At 49.2% G+C, this 23,536-nt stretch overlaps 1 protein-coding gene across 3 annotated transcripts in view; it reads right to left on the bottom strand.

Annotated features, from left to right (window-relative positions):
• Positions 1–23,536, bottom strand: part of PAPOLA (poly(A) polymerase alpha) — a 1,157,717-nt gene that overhangs the window by 654,277 nt on the left and 479,904 nt on the right. For all 3 annotated transcript variants that reach the window (XM_069637718.1, XM_069637717.1, XM_069637719.1), the window contains one exon: positions 21,263–21,382. In XM_069637718.1, coding sequence (XP_069493819.1) covers positions 21,263–21,382 — 120 coding nt within the window. The remainder of the gene's footprint in view (positions 1–21,262; positions 21,383–23,536) is intronic.

Here is a 23,536-nt window from a genome sequence, read left to right as displayed (position 1 = left end):
CAAAGGTGTGAGTCGACCTCAACGTAGCCACCCTGCCGATGTCCAGCAGGGGCACACCAGGGCACACCAGCCATAGTTGCAGCAATCGCTCTGGTCGAATGGGTTCTCGGACGGCCAGGCAACGGGTGGTTTGCCAACCGGTGACAATGGATGAAGCATCCAGAGAGAAACCTGGAAATGGAAACCTTGGAGAGTGCCTTCCCATGGTTCACAGGGCCAAACTTCACAAAAAATTGTGACGTCATCCGGAAACATTTTGTGCGGTCCACATAGAACTTCTGCGATGCAGCCACATCTAGCGAGTGCAAAGTCCTCACAGCCGGCGACAAAGGCGTCGGGAAGAATACAGGCAACACCAACGGCTTGTGTAGATGAAAGTCCAACGGCAAGCACTTCCTTGCAGTCCTCTGGGAGATCGTGTCCCGAAAATTCTAACGCTGCAGGAGCCAGGCCTGCAGGTTCAGCGATCCTGGGTCGTGGTGCAGAATTGCGCCTCCTTCCCTGGCGAGAAGATCTGCGACCACCAGAAGCTTGACTGGAGGGGCCGCTGACATATCGAGAAGGTCCAGGTACCATGTGTGTCTCGGCCACGCCGGTGCGACAAGGATCATCCAGCACCGGGACCGTCTGAGTATATTGACTAGTCGAAGAAGCAACGGCAACGGAGGGAACGCATATAGAAACAGGCCGTCCCAAAGGAATGAGAATGCGTCCCCCATGCTCCCCGCCTGGGGAATCCTGCTGGCGAACCTCTGGCATTTGGTGTTTGTCACTGTCGCAAATAGATCTATGGGGGATTGCCCCATCTGCGCAACAGGCGATGCACTTGGTCCGGACGAAGTTACCACTCATGACCTGGTCTCACCCCCCACCCTCGCTTCCTGATGTAGAACATTGTGGTGGTGTTGTCCATGAAGACCTGCACCACCTTGCCCTTGAGTGACGGAAAGAAGGACTTGAGGGCCCAAAACACTGCCCACAGCTCCAACACTTTGATGTGCAACGTCTTCTCCTCGGGTAGCCACAGGCCTCTTGCATGGAGACTTCCGGTGTGAGCTCCCCATCCTTCCAGGGAAGCGTCCGTCATGACAGTTTCCTGGTGCGGTGGGGTCTGGAAATCCGCACCTCCGGACAGATGTGCACAAACTCCCCACCACTGTAACGCTCGACGGAAACTCGTCGAGTGATCTTGTCTTCAAAACTTCCCGATACTTGTATCCAATGGGAGACGAGGAACTTATGTAGCAGATGCATCCGTAGCCTGTACAGCCGGACTAGGTATCTGCATGACATTATGCCGAGCAGAGACTTGATGGACCTCACCCTTGCAATCTTCAGTGCCAACAGTCGTACTTTGCCCAAGATGGCCGCTATCCTCTCCTCTGACAGACGCCAAGCACAACACTTGAGTCGGGATCCCAGAAACAGTGCGTCCTGCGATGGAATCAAGCAGGACTTTGCAAAGTTCACCGAGAACCCCTGCTCTGTCAGCGGGCGCCCGGTCTTCGCTGTGTGGTCGACGGCGATCTCCTTAAAGCTGGCCCGGATGAGCCAGTCGTCCAGGTAAGGGTAGACGTGAATCCTGCGAAGTCGCAGCTGTGCTGCCACTGGCACCAGGAACTTGGTGAAGACCCTTGGCGTCTACTTCAATCCGAAGGGAAGGGCCTTGAATTGGTAGTGCTTCCCTTGCACCATGAAACGCAGGAACTTGCATTGTCCTTTGTGAATGGGGATGTGGAAGTATGCATTCTCCAAGAGGAAGTACCTCTCTTCCAGATGTCCGAGCATGTGCTGAAGAGTGATCATCCAGAATTTTAGGGACTCTATGTACTTGTCCAGTCGACAAAGAATGGGCCTCCAGCCCCCGGTCTTTCTTTCTGACGAGAAAGGACCTTGAGTACACTCCGGAGCCCTGGAGCCTCTTCGTGACAAACACTATTGCGCCTTTTCTTAGCATGGCCCGCACCTCCAGCAACAGCTGAGGGATGTGGTTTTCCTGCCGGGCCACCAGTGGTATTCAGGGATACTTCCGTTGAAATTCCAGGGTGTGTCCGTGGTCGAGAGCGTACAGGACCCAACAGACGGTGGAGATGGTCTTCCACATGCTGACAAAGTTTGCCTGCCGGCCTCCCACCGGGGTGTACGGGTGGGCCCCCCTCCCCCACTCCCCCGCCCCCTACTTCTCAGCCGGTTCAATCCTGCTTGAATGTCGACATGCTGCCTTGGGGACCCTGGCGACAACGTCTTCTTCAGAAGGTCTTGGATCGGCCCCTGTTGGTATCCTGGGCCAAAGAGCGGGAGGGTTGGCGGTAAGAAGATGAACCCCCGCCGAACCCCTTGGAGGATGCTTGGGACTTGCCCCCTGAGGTCCAAAAGACCCGCTTTCATTGCTGAAGAGTGCCCAAAGTACGCGCCACCACCGCCTTCATGGCTTGGAGAGAATCAGCCAAAGCCTTCCCGAACAAGTCGTCCCCGTCTAAGGGCATGTCCAGCACGTTCGACTGAACGTCTTGCCGAAAGTTGGAGGCCTTGAGAAAGCCACGACAAAGGCAAACTCTGTTGCCCATCTGGCGGAATCCCGTGTCGGCGAGGTCTGTGGCCACTGTGAAGGCGTGGTCAGATGTCACCTCGCCTTCCAGTAGAATTTACCAATGCTTCCGACCTCTTGTCGGGAAGGAAGACCAGGATGGGAGCGATCTTGAACCACAACTCCCGGTCGTAGCGAGCAACGAGGGGGTTGGCGGCCTTGATGGTAGTCACTGAATAATAGATGACCCATCGTCCCATGGCATCGAACTTCTTGCCCTCGCTGTCTGGTGGGGTGGTAGCCGCTGAGGCCAAACTACCCGAGGAATTCTTCCTGGCCGCCGCACACACTTACGAATCTGGGGAAGGCTGGGCCCCTAAGCATTTGGGTGCAGAATCCTGCACGTTGTACAACTTCTCAGGGGATCCCTTTTTGCCAGAGCCGTGGAAGGGTTCTTCATGAGTGCCAAACCTTCCTCCCAAATGTCATCCAGGAGTGGGGCCGAGAGGATGGTCTTCCTCTTCGCTGGTATAAGAAGCCCTCCTCCTCCCGAGAGAGCTGAAAAATTTCAGACACTCTGTAGATCGAGTGGAACAAGCCAATCTCGTCCAGCGGTGTCGTAGTGCCCGTGCCAGTAACTGCTGTGTCATCCCTCAGGGGGGGGGGGTGGTTTGGGGGCAAAGGGTGGTGGAGGAGGTGGAGGATGCACCCTCTTCTTCGTGGACGGGGATTTCCCCGTGGGGGTGCCAGTCGTCGCTGGCGCCTGCCGGCACAATACACATCCTTGTCTGGATCTCAGATACCAGCGTATGCAGTGCTGAAAGGATGTCCACCGAAAAGATCTCTAGGAGGTGCCTGAGGTGGGGGTGGCAGCGGAGGTGTAGGCGGAATAGGTCGCTGGGTCCCCGGCTGGGAGCCCAGGCCATCGTCTACTTCCTGGCTCTTCGACAGTGTCGTCGCCTTAGTCGTAGGGTCTGCTTCTTAAGTTTCCCTCCTCCTGGATGGTCTGCAGACCGGTGAGCTCCTCCTCAGAGGAGATATCTGTACCCTGGAGGGCCACCGCAACCCCCCCCCCCCATCTTTGCTTGCAGTGGTGAAGGTCTCGGGGAGATGACAGGCATCTTCTCCGGGGACTTCTCTATTGGCCGGAACGTGGCTTCCCTCCTGGGAGGAAGGGACACCCTGGCCTTCAGGGTTGCATCCTGCGGGGCCGTTTCAGCGGGCCTTCGCCAGAGACGCCACCAACCCTTCGATGGAAGGTTGGGCCTTCAGTAGGTGCACCTGGCCCTTCACGGCCAGGGCCGGAGCTGTGCCCTTGGCCTTCTCCTTAGGGCCGAGCCCCTCTCTCCCTTGGGCTTCTCTGATAGGACGGACTTGGGCCTCTCCTCGAGTATGCCCGGATAGTCCGACTTGCTCTAGGCCGAAGATCCTGAGCGTTCACTGGAGATGTCGAACACGCCGTGGCCGCCGAGGAGCCTGTCGCCTCGCGCTCCTGGTGGCAGTGGACTTACAGTGCTTAGCCTTCTGTTGGACCCCCGCAGGAGGGGCGCCCTCAAAGGACTTAGAAGCCTGCTCAGCCTTCTTGGAACTTGGAGGCATGCTGCTGGGACCCAACCAGAGGAGGGGCCTTGGCCTGTAGCCACTCGTTCAGCCGCCTTTGCCGATCCCTCATCGTGCGCAGGGCCATCTCCTGGCAAAACGCACAATCCTCCTCGGAAGTAGAGGCACTCCGAATGCTCGTCGTCCGAAAAGACATTCCGCAAGCTGCAGCTGGAGATATCCTGAACAGGGGAGCTGAATCCTTTTCCTCTGAGATGGTGTACGAGGCGTAGGCCTGTGATTCTTCTGGAAGCCTCCCCGAGGAAATTCGATGAAATCTGCCCTTGAGGGGCGCTGAAGAATCTGAAAACAGGTCCAAGATAAATCGGAAGGTTGATCGATGGAGCACAAGGCCCGATTGACCGAAAAATAGAGTAAACTGTCAAAAAATGCAAAATGCAGTAAAAGCTTGAGAGCTAAACATGAGGACTCAAGACTTGAACGTGCAGTAAAAACCTTAAAATGGCTACCAGAGGAGGGGCTTAGGTAGAGGGCAGTCATTGGCTGGGGGCAGTATGACTAAGAGACCAGTGATTGGTTGTTAGGCGAAAGACAGTTCAGAACTTAAACTGATTTTTTCTTTACCGAGGATTTCCAACCTGACTGACTATTCATGAGCATGCGATCCCTTGCCAGACCCCATGCTGGAGAAACTCTATTCAAGCTCCGCATTGAGCAACCAACTAGATTGGTGGAAAAAACTCTGCTGGGACCTCAACGAGTGAAGGATTTTGGGGACACTATATGTCACGTTAGGGATAGGGTTACAGTCACGCCCATGTTGAAGTCCCTTTTCGATCTTCGAAAGAAATGAGAATGCATTACTTACCGTAAAAGCATTTCTGATGGTTGTATCTGCTTAGATTCACATGCTGTGCATAGGTCCGACATCCAGTGGTCACTGCAGAGTATTGCATTTTGTTTTTCGTAGTCGAAAAAGGGGACGTCGACAAGGCGTGTCTGAAACACTATCCCTATAGTGACGTGCGTTGTACCCACAATCCCTCACGCGTCGAGGTCCCTCTGTTTGTATTTTTCTGCCCTGAGGGAGCCTTCTAGACGTGAGTGAGCACAGAAAAGAGAGAGATATATAAAGGAAGTCTATGTTCCTTCCATCCGAGCGGGGAGGAAGGGTGGGCGCATGTGAATCTAAGCAGATACAACCATCAGAAATGCTTTTACGGTAAGTAATGCATTCTCTTCTGATGTTTGTTAATCTGCTTAGAATCACATGCTGTGCATAGACTAGCGAGCAGTACCCGGAGTTGGCGGTGGGTTATGAGAAGGAACAGTAGAGAAAAGGTGTCATAATACTGCCTGTCCCACCTGGGAGTCAGATCTAGAGTGTGTATCTAGACAGTAGTGTTTTGTAAAGGTGTGCACAGAACTCCAGGTAGCCGCTTTGCAGATGGACTCAAGGGGAACATTTGCAATGAATGCTATGGATGCCCCCGTGCCTCGAGTAGAGTGTGCTCTTGGCCTAAAGAGCAGTTCTCTCTTAGCAAGAGTATAGCAGAGAGTGATGCATTGGACAATCCATCTAGAAATAGTGGATTTTGAAACCGCATCTCCTTCTCTTCCTGCTGCCACCGAGACGAAGAACTGATTAGTCTTCCTCAGTGGTCTGGTTCTTTCCATGTAGAACATGACCGCTCTGCGTACATCTAGTGTGTGCAGAGTCCTTTCTCCCAAATTGGAAGGATTTTGAAAGAACGTTGGTAGTTCTATAGATTGGTTTACGTGGAATTTAGAAATAAATTTCGGAGCAAACCTAGGGTGAGTGCGTAGAACCACTTTATCTTTGTGAACTGTAACGAAGGGGTCTAGAATAGAAAGAGCCTGAAGTTCACTTACTCTCCTGATGGAGGTGATAGCTATTAAAAAAGCAGTCTTAAGAGTGAGGTGTTTAAGAGATGCTTTGTGCATGGGTTCGAAAGGAGAGCCCATGAGTCTGGTAAGTACCACATTAAGGTCCCATCCGGGAGCTGGGTCAGCTATCGGGGGGTGTATTCTCTTTACTCCCTCCATGAAGGCCTTTATAACAGGGATCCTCCACCACGACACTGAGTTGGGAAGTGGTGTATGCAGAAAGTGCCGCTAGGTGTACTTTAATGGAGTTAAACACTAGACCTGAATCCAATAGGTGGGTCAGGTATAGGACTACATGTGTGGGAGAGCAGTCAATAGGGTTGATGCTTTTACTCCTGCACCAGATGACAAATCTTTTCCACTTGCTAGAATAGCAGTGGCGAGTGTTCGGTTTTCTGGCTTCCCTGAGGATGTCCATGCATCTTTGCGGGAGTTGTAGATGTCCGAACTCTATGATCTCAGGAGCCAAGCTGCTAAATTCATGTTCTGGGGGCATGGATGTAGAGTCCTGCCCTTGTCCTGAGACAGCATGTTGTACGGGCAGGGGAGTTTTACTGGGGGGGATAGAGACATCTCCATCAAGTGAGCGAACCATGGTTGTCGTGCCCACATTGGGGCCACTAGTATCATGGTCACTTGTTCCTGGTGCATCTTGTGCACCACTCTGTTGAGAAGGGGAGTCGGGGGAAAAGCGTAAACAAATTTCCCTGACCATTGCATCGACAGACCGTTCCCCTTGGATTGGTTCTGGGGGTACCTGGAGGCGTAACTTAGGCATTGTGAGTTTTCCAGGGTTGCGAACAGGTCTATTTCTGGGAATCCCCATTGTGTGAAGACGTCGAAGACGATGTCTTCGTGCAGGCGCCATTCGTACTCTTTGGGCAGGGGGAAATCTCTGCTGAGACTGTCTGCCAGCAGATTGAGTTCCCCGGGTACATGTAGTGATAGTAGGAACATGTCCTGTTTGAGAGCCCACTTACATATATTCTGGGCCAGCTTGGACAGGCCTGGGGAGTGGGTGCCCCCTTGCTTGTTGATGTAATACATGGCTGTGGTGCTGTCTGTAAGGACCATTACTGTTTTGCCTTGTAGGTGTTTCTGGAAGGCTCTTAGCGCCTTGAACACACCTAGTAGCTCCAGAAGATTTATGTGTTTGGATGCTACGTTCGGAGTCCACACTCCGTGAGCAGTCTGATGGGATAGGTGTGCCCCCATCCTGTGAGGGATGCGTCTGTGGTTAGAGTGGCTTCCGCCGCGGGTGTGGCAAAGGGTTTTCCTTTTTCCATGTCTTCCTTTGTCCACCACCGTAGCGAGAGAACCAAGGCTTGCGAGACCACAATTAGATCCTCCCATAGTCCGCTGGCCTGACACCACTGGCTGTTGAGCTACTCTTGCATTGGGCGCATGCGCAGGCGCGCGTGAGGTACCAAATAAATACACGACGCCATCATTCCTAGCAGGCGCATTGCTTTGCGTACCGTCACCTCTCGACCGGTGACATATTGAGGGATTTGAAACAGCATGTTTTGGACCCTCTCTTTGGAGGGGAAGACGAGGCCGTCCTTTGTTTGAATTAGAGCCCCTAGGAATTGCTTGATTTGACTGGGGTCTAAACTGGACTTCTTTTCGTTGATGGAGAAGCCCAACTTGAACAAAAGGTCTACCGTCTTTTGGGTATTGGAGAAGCATGTTTCGTAAGAATCCCCTGTTATGAGCCAGTCGTCGAGGTAAGGGTAAACTGGGATGGACAACCTGCGCAGGTGGGCCGCTGCCACTGCCAGCACCTTCGTGAATACCCTTGGTGCTGATGCTATGCCGAAGGGTAGCACTTTGAACTGGTAGTGTTTGCCCTCTATCAGGAACCTGAGGTATTTTCTGTGCGCTGGCAACATTAAAATATGAAAGTATGCATCTTTCATGTCCAATGTTGTCATGTAATCTCCCTGAGAAAGCAGTGGGATCACTTCCTGTAAGGTTACCATACGAAACTTTTGGGGTTTGATAAACTTGTTCGCTGGGCACAGATCTAATACAGGGCGCATGGTTAGATCCTTTTTGGGTACAAGGAAGTACACTGAATAAATACCTTACGTTACCTGAGATAGAGGCACGACCTCTATGGCTCCTTTTTCCAGCAGTTGTTGTACTTCTTGGAGAAGGATGGCAAGATGTTCCGGTGTCATGCGACGTCCCCTCGGGGGTTTGTAGGATGGGGAACTGTTGAATTCGATACAGTATCCGTGGGCTACGGTGGAGAGTACCCAACGGTCTGACGTTATTTCCTCCCATGCAGGAAGAAAGGATGTTACCCGGCCCCCGACCGGTGTTGCATGGGAGGGGACGCGAATCTTCGCGTCACTTGGAGTTGTTGGGGGCTTGGGAGCCTCTGGGGATGGATCCCCGACCTCTCCCTTTACCCGGGCGTTGGCCTCTTTGGCTGTACTGCCCACTATTGGTCTGGTAATTGGTGGCAGGGTATAGTTGATGCTGGCTTTGTTGTTGGTGTTGGCGTTGGCCACGAAAAAAGCGTTTGTTGCCATAGCCGCGTCTGGTAGTGGGCTTAGAAATTTGGTCAAGAGTCTTGATAGTATCGAACTCTTTTTTAGCCATCTTTAGAGCTTCATCCACCGCTTTTCCGAAGAGGTTAGAGTCTTCCACAGGTTTATTTATTAAAGACGCCTGTGTCTCCGGTTTAAACCCTGAGTTGCGCAGCCATACATGGCGTTTTAGGAGTATTCCCTGTACCAGGGAACGTCCCGCTGCTTCTGCCGCGTCTAGAGAGTTTTTTACAATGCTCTGGTTCACCTGAGTTCCCTCGCCAATAGTTGAAAGTAGGCGTGTACGTAAAGGCTCCGGTGCTTCCTCGGCGTCCTTGCACAGTTTGGCCCACTGCGCGTCTGCATAGCTAGCAAGCAAAGAATTGTTGTTGGCAATTCTTGCTGAGAAGGCAGCCGAGGAAGTTACTCTTTTTGCAAGGGCATATAGCCTTTTGCCCTCCTTGTCAGGGGGTGCCTCACTGGTGGAAAGTGGTACCCCTGCCCTCTTTCTAGTATTAGATACTACTAGGGAATCCGGAATGGAATGTCCCCTAATGTAGAGCGGGTCTGAGGGAGAAGGAGAGAAAAGTTTTTCAATTCTCGGATTGACCCCTCTGATCAATGCGGGAGTGGCCAGCGAAGGGATGATTCTTCTCTTCACTGAAGCTAGGAGGGGAATGGTCTGGCTGACCGGGGGTTTCTCTTTAATTACTTTTTCCACAAAGTCTAATTCTGGAGAAAGCTCCCCAGTGTCCAGTTCGAAATGTGCTGCTGCTCTGCGCAACAGTGCATTGAAAGTGGGCTGATCGTCAATTGGAGACGTGTTCCTAACCGGTGAATTATCAGAGGATTTAGGTTTAGGACATCAGTGTCGGAATATACTGATGGGGATTGCCAGGGGTGCGAAGGTCGTTCTTCAGTGTCTTCTCTGAAGCCTTCTTCTATAATGTCTGGCCTGTCTTCCAGACATTCCTCCTGGTTCTGTCCTTCATCGTCCATGAAATCATCCTCCTCCTCCAAGTATTGTTCCTCCCCAGTGAGGTCGTATCTGTTATGGAAGTCTGAGGCTGTGTCCGCCTGGGGATCGACTAGCCTCGGATTTTTGGCCCTGGGGTCCTCCTGAGGCCCTTCTCTAGTCCACTTGGGAGTTTGAGAGGTCTGGGTATTCATAAACCTTTCCATCCTCTCCATACAGAGGTGGAGTCTTTCCATGGTTTCATGGGGTACCCCAGAGCGGTCTGGCGGGGGAAAGTCATCTAGCTGGAAACGGCTCGACCTCTCCCAAAGCGTCGAGGAAAGTGTCCCGTCGCCCTCCGAAAAACCTTCAGGTGTGCTGGGTGGCCCCCCGATTTGTGAAGGGGGTAGTCCCTGCCTTTCTTCGGGCCTTTTTCGGCGTGTCCTTCGACTTATGCGTAGCGCTCGACGTTTTCTTCGGCGTACGCTTCTGGGCGTCGGCTACAGCGATCCTCGCCAAGCTTTCGGCGACTCGTTTGTCGGCGACTAGTTTGTCGGCGGAAGCTAGCGTTTTCGACGCTATGGGTGTCGAACGCTCTACGGCGGTATGCGCCTTCTGTTGATGCGCGCCGGCCGATGGTTTGGGGGCGGCGCCCTTATTTGCCGAAAGCCCAGTCGCTGGTCGCGGCTGCGAGAGGGGCTTTGAACTCAAACGGTCCGAGGAGGCCGCCGGTGGAACCTGCGTCTCCTTGGGCGTCGAAGCTCTTTTCGTCAGACGAAGAAGAGCCGTGGGTTGTGTGCTTATGTGATTCTTTGTGTGCGTCAGTGTCGCCGGGGTGTTCATCCCCATAAGCAGGGCGTGAGCCGAGCCCGTCGGGGCCGGGGACAGACGACGAAGCGCGCAAGCGCTCCTTAGAGGGGGTTTCGACTTCCGTAGCGGAGGTCGTGTTATCGCGTTCCTCGTCACTGTCGGTGGTAGCAGCGGCGGGTTAACCTTCGGCCTTCGATATCGCGTAGGCCGCCCACCTTTTAACCCTACGGTCTTTTAGAGTTTTAGGCTTAAGAAGCCGACAAGCCGCGCAACCTTCCTCCTTGTGATCGAGGGGCAAGCAGCGGTTACATCGTGATTGCTTGTCCTTCCAAGTAAATTTGCCTTTACAAAGCGGGCAAAACCTAAAGGGTGTCCTCTCCATAGCCGAGGCAATAAATCGCGATAAGCACCCCAAGGGAAAGGAAGGGGAAAGGGAAAGGCATTCTCAGAAAAGACCCAGAGATGTCCCACGACCCCACTCTCCCTACTGTATATGGCCTGCGAGGCCAGGCCACGTGTTCGGCAGTGCCGAAGGATTTCCTCCGCTCGACCCTCCGTCGAAGATCTTGCTCGGCGGAGAACAGCTTACACTGCGTCGAGGGAGGTATTTATTAATATTATGAGAAAAAAACGACCAAAGGTCGAGTAGTTGCAATGTCTCTCGAGGAGCTCCGCCTGAAGGCGACCAGAAGCTGGGCGGAAAAAAACAATCTGAGGGACCTCGACGCGTGAGGGATTGTGGGTACAACGCACGTCACTATAGGGATAGTGTTTCAGACACGCCTTGTCGACGTCCCCTTTTTCGACTACGAAAAACAAAATGCAATACTCTGCAGTGACCACTGGATGTCGGACCTATGCACAGCATGTGATTCTAAGCAGATTAACAAACATCAGAAATGCAGATTACCACTAGGTGTCATGCACAGCATGCGATTCTAAGCAGATTCACAAGCAGCAGAAATATGTGCTACAGTATTTTGACCTACCCTATGATAAACTGTGCCTTAGTATGGCCTTGTAATGAAAGTTCTTTTTTAAGTCTTAACTGTGTGTGTCTTTTACTTACTTGATCTGCTAAGTGTTAACTGTACTACACAACACTGTCCCCCCCTTCCGACTTCGTTCAGCCTTGCTGCTTGACCATGCTACTACAGTGAGTGGCTTTGCTCAACTGGGGTTGTAAAGAAACTGTCTAACCCTAGGTTGGCTTTTCCAAGTACTATCCAAAACAGACTTTGAAAAACAGTAGGCCTCTTGGCTGGAGGGTTCTACTTGAAATCTGACCATAGGTCTTAAAAGGTATCTAGATCTTTTAGTCCTTTCCAGAGCATTGACAGCTCGCCCAAATAGTGTGGATTACTCTATTGGTTTACCTACTAGGATAGCCTGCGTCTCTGCTTTAAACCCCATCCCCTCTGATTCAGGCATGGTGTTTGGTGACTACTGCTCCGGCCGCCTGGCAGCCTACTGTGTTTGCAGCATCCAGGGTGTTCTTAATTATGGCATTTGACAACCTTCTCACCCCTGAACGATATTTTGTAAGGCAGTCAGGCAGTGGCAAATGGTGAATGTTTTGGTTGGAGTGGTGTAAACATTTACCATGAAATTTAGTGGGGGGCGGGGGCGGCTGTGCATAGAGGGAGACTGCAACAACAAAGGTTTAGCGGTGGGATTACTACCCAACAAGAAATAATTTTAGATAAAGGCTAACAATTGTGCATTTTGCAGCATATTTTCAGGATAAAATTGTGTAAAAAGCCACAGCTTTCACTTTCTTTTTTGGGATAACATGTACAAATCCATTAAACACTAAGTCTGCAACAGCGCACAGGAACATTTTCAACACATGTTGATTATGTATTTTGGCTAAATAATATAAACTGGGCCAATGACAGCAATTATTTGAAAATTGCTAATTTTTCAGCACCAGCTTCCAGACCCAAAGACATATGGCTGTATTGCGAACTAGGCCCCAAGTCCGACATACAATGCTATAATTGTAAATACTGGTTCACAGTTTCTGTAACTCCCATTAACAACCTTGCCTAGTACATAAAATGCAGACTTACTATGCAATTGGCTGATATACTTGTATGCATTAATGTCATACTTGTCATGCCAACGTCCTAATTTCATTCAATATTGTATAAGAAGGTTGCCGTTTGTTTTAGTCTGGCTTTACCAGGCACTATTACAATAATCAACCAACAAAATCTTTTTAATGTATTTTTTTAGATGTACCGACTGCCACTAGCCTGTTCAGAGGATGCATGGACAATAGCAAACAAAGGAAAGGGGACACAAAGTGTCTCTAGAGCTCTCCATGTAGGATGACTTGTGCTATAAAGAGAAACCTAATGAAAAGGAAGGGACTACTCCTGCACTTGTGGTCCTATGGGCTAACCAGTGTACCCAAAACACAAAAGGGGCCCCAGGAAGCACACCACAAGCTGAGGAGTGCTGCCATAGAAAAAGCATGGTTGCCAAAACAAAGGGGAGAGGTCTTCCCTCATGGAACCTTAAATTAAGGATCCAGGGTGATGCCAAAACAAAAGTGAATACAGGAGGAGAGCAAGATGACATGCATTACTCACCGTAATAGCATTTCTGATGATTGTATCTGCTTAGATTCACATGCTGTGCATATGGTCCAACATCCAGTGGTAACCGCAGAGTATTGCATCTCGTCTTTCGGGGACCGAAAGGGGACCTCGTCATAGGCGTGCCTGTAACACTACCCCTATCGTTATGTGTAGTGTACCCAAAATCCCTCACGCGCTGAGGTCCCTCAGATTGTATTTTTTCTGGCATGAGGGAGCCCAAGGCTATTGTGAGTGATTACATGACGAGAGAAGTAGTAAGTCATCTATGTTCCTTCCACCCTGAGCAGGGAGGGAGGGCGCATGTGAACCTAAGCAGATACAATCATCAGAAATGCTATTACGGAGAGTAATGCATGTCTTCTGATGCTTGTTAATCTGCTTAGAATCACATGCTGTGCATAGACTAGCGAGCAGCACCCAGAGTTGGAGGTGGGTTATGAGAAGGAACAGTAGAGAAAATATGTCTTAATACTGCTTGTCCTACCTGAGAGTCAGATCTAGAATGAGTGTCTAGGCAATAGTGTTTTTTTAAAAAGGTGTACACAGAACTCCAGATTGCCGCTTTGCAAATGGACTCAAGGGGAACATTTGCAATGAATGCTATGGAAGCCCCAGTGCCCAGAGTAGTGTGCGCTCTAGGCTTGAAGGGCAGTTCTCTTAGCAAGAGTGTAACAGTGTGATGCATATGACGATCCACCTTGAGATAGGAGAGGCAGGATCCCCTTCTCTGCCAGCTGCCACTGAAACAAAAAATTGGTTCGTTTTTCTCAGTGGTTTCGTTCATTCCAGGTAGAACATGGCAGCCCTGCGCACATCTAGTGTGTGAAGGCTTCTTTCGGCCATGCTCGTGGGATTATAGAAGAAAGTGGGTAGTTCAGTCGATTGGTTCACATGGAACTTCAAGATGAACTTAGCTGCAAATCTGGGATGAGTGCGCAGAACCACCTTATCCCTGAGAACTGTAACAAAAGGAACTAGGACAGAAAGGGCCTGTAGTTCGCTAGCCCTTCTAATAGAAGTGATAGCTACCAAGAAGGCCGTCTTGTAAGTAAGGTCTTTTAGACTTGCTTTATGCATTGGCTCAAAGGGAGATCCCAGGAGTCTGGTTAAAACCACATTTAGACCCCACCCAGGAGCTGGGTGAGAAATGGGAGGGGGGATTGTATTACCTTAACCCCTTCCATGAAGGCCTTAATAACCGGTATTCTCCGCCATTACACTTTTGGTTGTGACGTGGTGTAGGCTGAGAGCCGCAAGATGAACCTTTAGAGAATTGAAGACGAGTCCTGCGTCTAACAAATGGGTTAGATACAGTACAATGTGTGTGGGTGAGCAATCGATGGGATTGACGCCCCTGGTATTACACCAGATGACAAAGTGTTTCCATTTACTAGAATAGCAATATCGGGTGTTAGGTTTTCTAGCTTCCCCGAGTATGTCCATGCATCTCTGAGGGAGCTGTAGGTGTCTAAACTCTATGACCTCAGGAGCCAGGCTGCTAAATTCAGAGTTCGTGGGCATGAATGTAGGGGCTTCCCCCCCCACGCACCCTCCCCCCGTCCTGCGACAACATGTTGTACAGGCAGGGTAGTTTCACAGGTGGGGAGAGGGACATTTCCATTAGATGAGCAAAGCAGGGTTGGCGGCCCACATGGGGGCTACCAATATCATAGTGACTGGTTCCTGGTGCATCTTGTGCACTATCTTGCTGAGAAGGGGAGTTGGGGGGGGGGGGGGGGAGTGGGGAATTCAGGGGGGAGGAGCGTAGACAAATTTCCCTGACCATGTTATGCAGAGTCCGTTCCCCTTGGAGCGGTTCTGGGGGTACCTGGGGGCGTAGTCTTGACATTAGGCATTCTACTGAGTGGCGAACAGGTCGATCTCTGGGAAGCCCCATTCTGCAAAGACGTTGGAGACTATGTCATTCATATTCTTCGGTCAGTGGGAAATCTCTGCTGAGCACGTCTGCCAGAAGATTGAGTTCCCCTGGAACATGTGGGGACAACAAACATCTTGTGTTTGGGAGCCCATATCCAAATGTTTTGGGACAGCGTGGATAGCCCTGGAGAGAGTGCCACCTTGTTTAGGTAATACATGGCTGTGGTGCCATCTGTGAAGACCAGGACTGTCTTCCCCTGTAGCTGTGTTTGAAAGACCTTCAGTGCCTTGAACACTGCTAGCAGTTCTAACAGATTTATATGGTTGGATGCTACCTGTGGGGACCACACTCCATGCGCCGTCTGCTGATTCAGGTGAGGCCCCCTACCCCGTGAGAGTGGCTTCCACTGCGGGGGTGGTGAAGGACTTCCCCTTCAAGAGGTTTTCCCTCGACCACCACTGCAGAGAGCGAACGAGGGCTGGCAAGACGACTACCAGATCTTCCCATTGTCCGCTGGCCTGACACCACTGGCTGTTGACCCACTCTTGCATGGGACACATGCGCAGGCGCGCGTGGGGAACCAAGAATATGCATGATGCCATCAAACCTAGCAGCCGCATGGCCTTGCGTACTGTCACCTTACGACTGGCTACATATTGAGGGATCTGAAAAAGCATGTTCTGAACCCTCTCGTTGGAGGCGAAGACGAGGTAGTCTTTCGTCCGGATTAGAGCCACCAAAAATTGTTTTACTTGACTGGGGACTAGACTGGACTTCTTCTCGTTGATAGAGAAACCCAGACTGAACAGAAGGTCTACGGTCTTCTGGGTGTTCAAAAAGCATGTGCCATAGGAGTACCCTGTTATGAGCCAGTCGTCGAGTTAAGGGTAAACCAGAACGGATAGTCTGCGCAGGTGTGCTGCCACTACTGCCAGGACCTTTGTAAACACCCTTGGTGCCAAGGCGATGCCGAAGGGGAGTACCTTGAATTGGTAATGCCTGTCCTCTATCCTGAACCTTAGATATTTCCTGTGCGCTGGCAACATTGAAATATGAAAGTATGCATCTTTCATGTCCATGGTTGCCATGTGAGCATCCCGTTTCAACAGTGGGATCACTTTGTGTATTGTTACCATAGAAAACTTTTGAGGTTTTATAAACTGGTTCGCTGGTCCCAGGTCTCGTACAGGGCGCATGGTGAGGTCCTTTTTGGGTACAAGGAAGTACACTGAATAAATATCCTTGTTTAACTGAAGCATAGGGACAGCTTCTATGGCATCCTTTCCCAGAAGCGCTTCCACCTCTTGATTCAGGATCTGCAGATGGTACGGCGAGTGGCGTCGTGAACGTGGCAGTCTGAATTGTGGAGGTTGGGCAAATTCCATGCAGTACCCGTGGGCGACCGTGTCTATAACCCACTGGTCTGAAGTTATCCCCTCCCATGCTGCAAGGATAGATGTTAAACGCCCCCCGACCATGGTGACCTGGGAGGGGACCTGGATCCGTTGGTCACTTCTGACCAGAGGCTGCGGCTCCTCTGCGGTTGGTGCCTTTGCCGCGTCGTTGACCCCTAGGTGGGTAGTTGGCGGGGCTTCCGGATGTTTGTCCAGGGTTCCAGTTTCCCGTATAGTAGTTTTTTTGACCTGCACGGGATTGCCCTCGAAAGGACCAACGAGAACTGCCTCCCCTTTGGGGGGAAAGCCAAGTTATTTGTTGCAAGGATTTAAGAGTCTCATGCTCTTTCTTGGCCGTCTCCAGGGCATCGTCGACCGCTTTCCCGAAGAGATTGGTCTCTTCTATGGGTTTTTTTTATAAGAGTGGCCTATGTTTCAGGTTTGAACCCCGAGTTGCGAAGGCAAGCGTGCTGCTTGAGTAGGGTGCCCTGGGCCAGAGACCTTCCTGCTGTTTGAGCAGTGTCAAGAGTGTTTTTGATTATATTCTGATTTACCTGCCTGCCCTCAGCCACGATGGGGAGAAACCTGGACCTAGTAGGTTGAGGAACCTCCTGGAGATGACCTTGTGCAAGGTTCCATTGTGCGTCTGCATAACTGGCAATCCGCATGGTGTTATTCGCTATGCGTGTGGTGCATGCAGCTGCCAAGGTAACACTCTTACCTAGGGCGTGCAACCTTTTGGATTCCTTATCCAGAGGTGCCTCCCCCACAGCAAGGGGTACCCCTGCCTGTTTCCGGGTGGTAGTGACTACCAAGGAGTCGGGGGTGGCGTGGCCTTTAATATATTGAGGGTCCGAAGGAGCTGGCAGAAATAGTTTCTCCACTCTTGGGTTCACTGCCCGGGTCTGAACTGGTGTGACCAGGGAGCGGCCAATCTTCTTTTAACCAAGTTTCGGAGGGGAATGACTTGGTTTGTGGGGGGGTTTCTCCTTGCAAATGTCCTCCACAAAGTCTTGTTCGGGTACCGCCTCCTGGGTAGTGATCTGAAAGTGCTCTGCTGCCTTCCTTAAAATGGCAGTGAAGGCCATTTGATCGTCTACAGGCAAGGCTTGGCGAGCCGGGGTGGTTGGAGGAGAATCCAGGCATAGAACATCAGTGTCCTTATCTTGCGTTCATGGCTCCGTTTCCACTTGCTGGGTTTCCTCCCACTTGTCCATGGCATCCGCCTGGTCCTCCGGGTCGTCCTGCAGGAAGGAAGGGTCTTCTTCGCTGTAGATATCCTGGTAAGTGTCCATCTGGACCACATCTTCATGGTAGACAGAAGCCGAGGGCTAAGAGTCAAGATTTTCCTAGAACCATGAAGCTGACCCCAAAAGAGGGCCTTCACAAGATCTCTTAGGGGAAGGATGCTCAGAACGCGAGACAATCCTTCCGAGACAGTCCATGCACCCTTCGAACTTCTCCCTGGTCCACTTAGATGAACCAGAAGGGCCCAAAGGTGGAAATACGTCGTCCTCTGCTCTTTGGCGGCGAAATTTGTCCCCAAGGGTATTGTACAGAGGCTCCAGACTTTCCTCATAGGTTTAGAGAGTATTGGGGCACAATGGTGTGTCTTTAGACCTGTCCGCTGCACGCTCCATGCATTTCAATGGTATCTTAGGTACTAGCCCAACCACAGAAGTAATCCTTGCAATACTATCCTCAATCTCTGACGAATCGGCGTGAGTTAATGGGTGAGAGGGCCTAGCAGTAGATTTTTTGCCTGTCGAAGGCTAGGAGGCCAAGTAGTAGGTTTCGAGCCTACCGGGCCCTTAGGGGTGGAACGCTCACCTGATATCCATGGGGATGCCACTCAGCCCTGGTTGGACCACTCGCACTCTCAAACACCGCCCCCCTTGGAATTTGTTCGGTTGAGGATTAGGCCTGCAATACAGGAATATCCGATTTAAGACTTAACTGTCTCTTGTTGCTTGGCTCCCGCCTTCCTTGTGAACCAGACCTTCCCCTTAAACCTTCTCCTCAACTTGCTTTTTGTAGGATGCGCTCTCCGTCTTGCTTTTCTGTGCAAGGGCACTTAGCTGGTGTGGGCGTGTCGCGACCTATTTGCTTCACTGGTGCAGGCCCTGTTCGAGTCCAGACCTGTTGGGTAAGGTAAGTTTTCTGTTTTTACAGTCTTGATAATCTGTCTTCTTTCTTGGTCTTGTCCTTTAATAATGTCTCTGCTTCTTCCTCTAGGTTTGGAAGAGGTTGTTGGTGTTGTTGTGCTGATTGGAGTTGAGCTCGAGGCGGTGAGTGAATGCGAGATGCGTGGCGCTGTTTTCATCTTTTATGTGCTGACCTGTATTTCCCCTCTTTCTTGGAGGTCGCTGTAATGTCCCAGAATGGTTGCTGACCGAGAGAACACTAGGCGGTGAGTGAAGGCGCAGTACGCAGCGCTTTCTTGTCTTTTCATGTGCTAACCTGTGTTTCCTCTCTTTTGTATGTCGCCGTGAGGTTTTGGAATGGATGCTGACCAAGAGCGATTCGAATCAGGTAAGCGTCTTAAAGTTCTTGCTGTTTTGGATCGAAATATGTAAACACTTACTAATGCTGTTTTCGCTCTCTTCTTTCCAGGTTGCAGTGTTCCGGAGAAGGATGCAACGCCGAGATGCTGGTGTTCTCTGGACCGGATGGACGATGGATTGCAGACAGGATACTACTCACAGGTAAGTAGTATTAAAGATGTTCTTGTTCTTTCAGGGATGCAGCTCCAGGAAGGCAGGCCAGGAACTCAGGAGACCGAGTGAACAAGGTGAGCGTCGCGCTGCTAACCGCAGAGCAACGCAAAGCGTGTTCCTATGCCAGGGTGTGGCTTATATAGCCCCAGATATTGCAAGGCCCGACCACACCCAAAACACTAGACCGCATAGCACAGTTCTTGGAACTGAGCTATGTGGGCGCCTCCAGGTTGCAGAAAAACTCAATAGGTCCAGATCCCATGTTATCCTTTCATGGAGTATGAGCCTGGCGCCAAAAGCTCCAGGACTGGCTCCCGGAGAGTCTTTGATGAGATGGCAAGGCCTTTAAGGCCATAATGGGGTACTGTAGCCTGGCTCCAGTGACTTGCCTATGATGGCTAGGGGCAGGGGTCATGACACTGGGCGCCGAATGACCGCGCTTGGGTGTGTAAACCTGATTTAGAGGTAGCGCCCTTGTTTTTGGAGTGCCCAGCCGCAAGATGCTGCTGCTGATGCGGGGAAGGCTGCTGATCTATCCTTTGAAATTTTCGCCGGCCCTGTTGCCGCTTTCACCTTTTTCAACAGAACCGTCAAAATCGGTGATGGGGTTGTGTGCTTAGTTTTTCGTGGTTTCTGTATGCCCTTGTCACTGGGTGTTGTCCCTGAAGAAAGACTTGTGTCAGGCCTTGAGGGGTCGGGGATGGGTTTGGGGGACCTAGAAGTGTCCGCCTCAAGGTCTATGACATCTGACACGGATGTTTGGTCATCATCAGTGTCCCTGTCACTTTCGATGGGTGTGGTGGGGGGGATGGAGGGGTGCGAGAATATGGTTCAGCCCGCGACATACCGTACACGGGCCACCACTTTACACGGCGCTCCTTAAGGGTCTTAGGCCGAAGGAGCTTACAAGCCGCACACTGCTTCTCGTCGTGATCTAAGGGGAGACAAGAATTACACGTTCTGTGCTCGTCTTTCCACGGGTATATGACCCTACACTTAAAGCAGAACCTAAATGGTGTCCTTTCTATAGCGAAAGGTATAAACAAAGATGACCATACCTAGAGGGCAAAGAGGGGGAAAGGGGAAAGACATAATGAAAGATATGGCCACCCCGACCCCCACCTTCCCTACTGTGTAGGCCAGCCAGAGGGCCTGGCCACGTGGATGGCTCAGCCGCCGGATCTTAGGCGCCGAAATCCACCGTCGTTGAAACGTCCCGCAGTCTTCGCCGAAGTTGCTTGAATCACGGTCGAAGTTACTTATGGGGAAATAACCGACAAAGTCAGTATAAAAATAAACAATGTCTCTTATGAAGAGCTCTGCTATAGGGCGACCAGTTATCTGGGTGGAAAAAAACAATCTGAGGGACCTCGGTGTGTGAGGGATTTTGGGTACACTACATGTCACGATAGGGATAGTGTTACAGACACACCTATGCGGATGTCCCCTTTCGGTCCCCGAAAGACAAGATGCAATACTCTGCGGTTACCACTGGATGTCGGACCATATGCACAGCATGTGATTGTAAGCGGTTTAACAAGCATCAGAACTAAAGGTTTCACCTTCAAAGTCAATAAAAGCAAACCCAGGAGTGCATTAGTAGTGCTGAAAGGCTATGGGCTGAGGGTTAGATTTACAAAAGACAATCTCCATAACAAGGACAAAACAACTTTTACTAGTATTAAAAACATTTCACATAAGGAGACCATTAGCCAATCAATGGTCCCTGCCAAATACTGATGTGAAAACCAGACAGCTATATTTGATAACTGACATCACGAAGATCAAACAATAACTACCAAGCATAAATGTATCCATCATGTGTCAGATGCAGGACAAAGAAGACAGCAGAGGCACAATGAACAGTTTCACTACTGCATGTAACAAATTGAAGTTCAAGCAATCAACCACACTTTCACCCACACCTCAAGGTTCCGGTCTGCAATGATTGTACAGTACACAAATGGCAATTAACATAACTCTTATTTCAATTTCTTAGAGTTTGACATTTCTGTTAATAGTAGCATAACATGAGTATTTCCATGCAATATTTCCGATTAAATATGTGATTTAAACTGAGATTGTAGTGAGACAGTATCATGCATTTATTAATTTTAAAAGGACGCAAGACAAATGAAAAGGTTCAGAAAAATCTTCAAGACACTCAGCAAAATCTACAAAAAAATGTCGACAGCCTTCTGATTGAGGACTAAGATATACAGAATGACTTCCCATAAAAATGTGATGCACACAATCTTCATACCGAAATTATCTTTTGAAATAGCTTAATATGAATGTAAATCTGAAAGCACATAACCTTTATACACTCCTCAAATGCATTTTTCATATATATTTAATCATTGCCTTACTTTTCAACATTGTCCTTAGGTGCTGGAAATGACTGAGGGTTCACATGTGCCAGAGTAATAAATTCATTTTTCTCCAAACTGCCAACAAGGATACGGATTTTTGACTCCACCAACCCGACCCTGCATGAGGATGAAGGTCAAAACTATACCATGAAAACATGAAGGAATCAAACTGTTTTGGGAGAGTGGGGGCAGGGACACTTGTTTTCATCGGAAAACTGTTTTCAGAATATCTAATAAAAGTAAAATAAAAATATATAATTTTCACAGGAATCAGAATATATTAAAAGATTAGACAAATTCATGACAATATCAATGTGCTTCTTTCTAACGGGTTACTCTTAAAATGCAATAAGTGCATGAACATTTGTTCTGCCGATACTAAAGAGCAGTGTAAGTTTGCATTGGTAATTGATCATTTTCAAAATTACTATCATCTTTTTCCAAGAAAGCAAACTGTGCCAAATGTATTTCTACTTGTTCTTTAGTTCAATAAACATTTACAACATTAACACATCAATTACATCCATTCTTATTCATATACTGAAATTAAATTCATTCATGCTTGTTACATATAATTATCTTAAGACAATTTCATTCCAAATCATCGAGCATTAAAATTCCATAGTTCTCCTTTACATAAGTTCTTAAGAATTTACCCATTTATTTACTTTCAAAGGTTTCTTATCTGCCTCTACCCGAACTCTATTATTCAGGCCAACACTCATTCATAATAAATGGCCCAATATCATCAAGGTTCCATAGCTTTTTCAGTTTAACTCCATTTTGAACATGGATATAGCTGTTGCCAAACATTATATAATGCTATAATTATGGCTTCCGAGCCAGTATTCAAACAGATCCCAAAAAATTGTTTTGGCTACAGTATCATAGTCATGAAAATAACTATACCATCTCATATACACTGTTTCCATCTGAACACATTCCGTCAATATGTCTCTAACGGTTTCCAGATTATCTTCAAGTAAACATATATGGCACATGTGTTGGTTCAAGGCCAATTCCCACTGTGTAGCATGGGTTGCCCGAACAGGCAGTTGGTTAAGACTCATTAATAGGCGAAATCTTCGAACCTTGGGACAAGGGACAAGGGCATCTAATCAAACACATCCGAGGGGATAAATACTTATGCATAATGTTCTCTAAATATGCAGAATTACAAAGGCCACTCAGATATATAAAGTTGCTCTCCTAATCTCTTGACTTAGCTTTATTCTTGAATGCATGTTTGACAGCGTTATAGATCCCACAAGTAGAGCGCTCGATAGCCCAATTTAGTTCCTTGTAATACTTCAGACAGAGTACGTCATATGATTTAACTGGCCTTTTATCCCCTTGCAGGTTAAGCACATCTTTGGTGATAATTTTTTACATTTCACTAGTGGGGTGATTAAATGTCTTCAACGGTAATAAAGCTCTTCGATTTTAGTCGCTTTAATTGTAGTCAAACCAAACTCTGTTCTGTTATTATATATTGTATTGGGCATGTATGTGGAAGGCCAAGAATGGTACGCCAAAAGAAGCCCGGTCTATCCATATCAGGTTATCAAGAGTGAGGGCTTCGAGGCCATATGATACTACTGGGACAAACCACTGATAATACAGCAATAAAATGCCTTTCAATGTGTATCCAGCATATTCCAGGACATACTTTCTCACCAACAATGTGATTTGTTTAGTTCTCATAATTTGGATTTCAATTAGAGGGAGATATCCCAGTTTACAGTCCATCTCCACTCTTAAGTATTTATAGGAATTACATAGTCAATAAACCCCCGACTGACTTTCATGGATGATCTGTTAACCTTCTTAAAAGAGAAACATTGCCTTGGTCTTTTTCAAAATCGCCCTCATATCGTGTTCATTACAAAATCTGCCCAGCTCTTCCAAGAGTATCTTCATCCCAGTTATTGTGTGATCTATCACCAGATCATCAGCATATAGTAATGCTGTAATCTTGGTTGTGGCAAGTCTGGCTGGGCTGTGGGCATGTCCCCCCAAGCGATGTATAAGTTCGGCAATATACAAATTAAGGAGAACAACAGCCCTACCTAACACACTTATTTATTTTTATAGGACATGACAGTTTCCCATTATTGTCTAGGCGTACCTGGGCTGTGTTGTTCATATTTAATTGGATTAGAATTTCCACTAGCCGATGAGGACATTGAAGAGCTCATAATTTATCCCACAATTTATTACGATTAACTATTGAAAGCACAACTAAATTCAACAAAGGTTACATAGATAGAT

Source organism: Ambystoma mexicanum, chromosome 14 (genome assembly GCF_040938575.1).
Source record: "Ambystoma mexicanum isolate Mex_15411 chromosome 14, UKY_AmexF1_1, whole genome shotgun sequence".
Classification (NCBI taxonomy): Eukaryota; Metazoa; Chordata; class Amphibia; order Caudata; family Ambystomatidae; genus Ambystoma; species Ambystoma mexicanum.
This window is presented reverse-complemented; position numbering and strand designations above follow the sequence as displayed.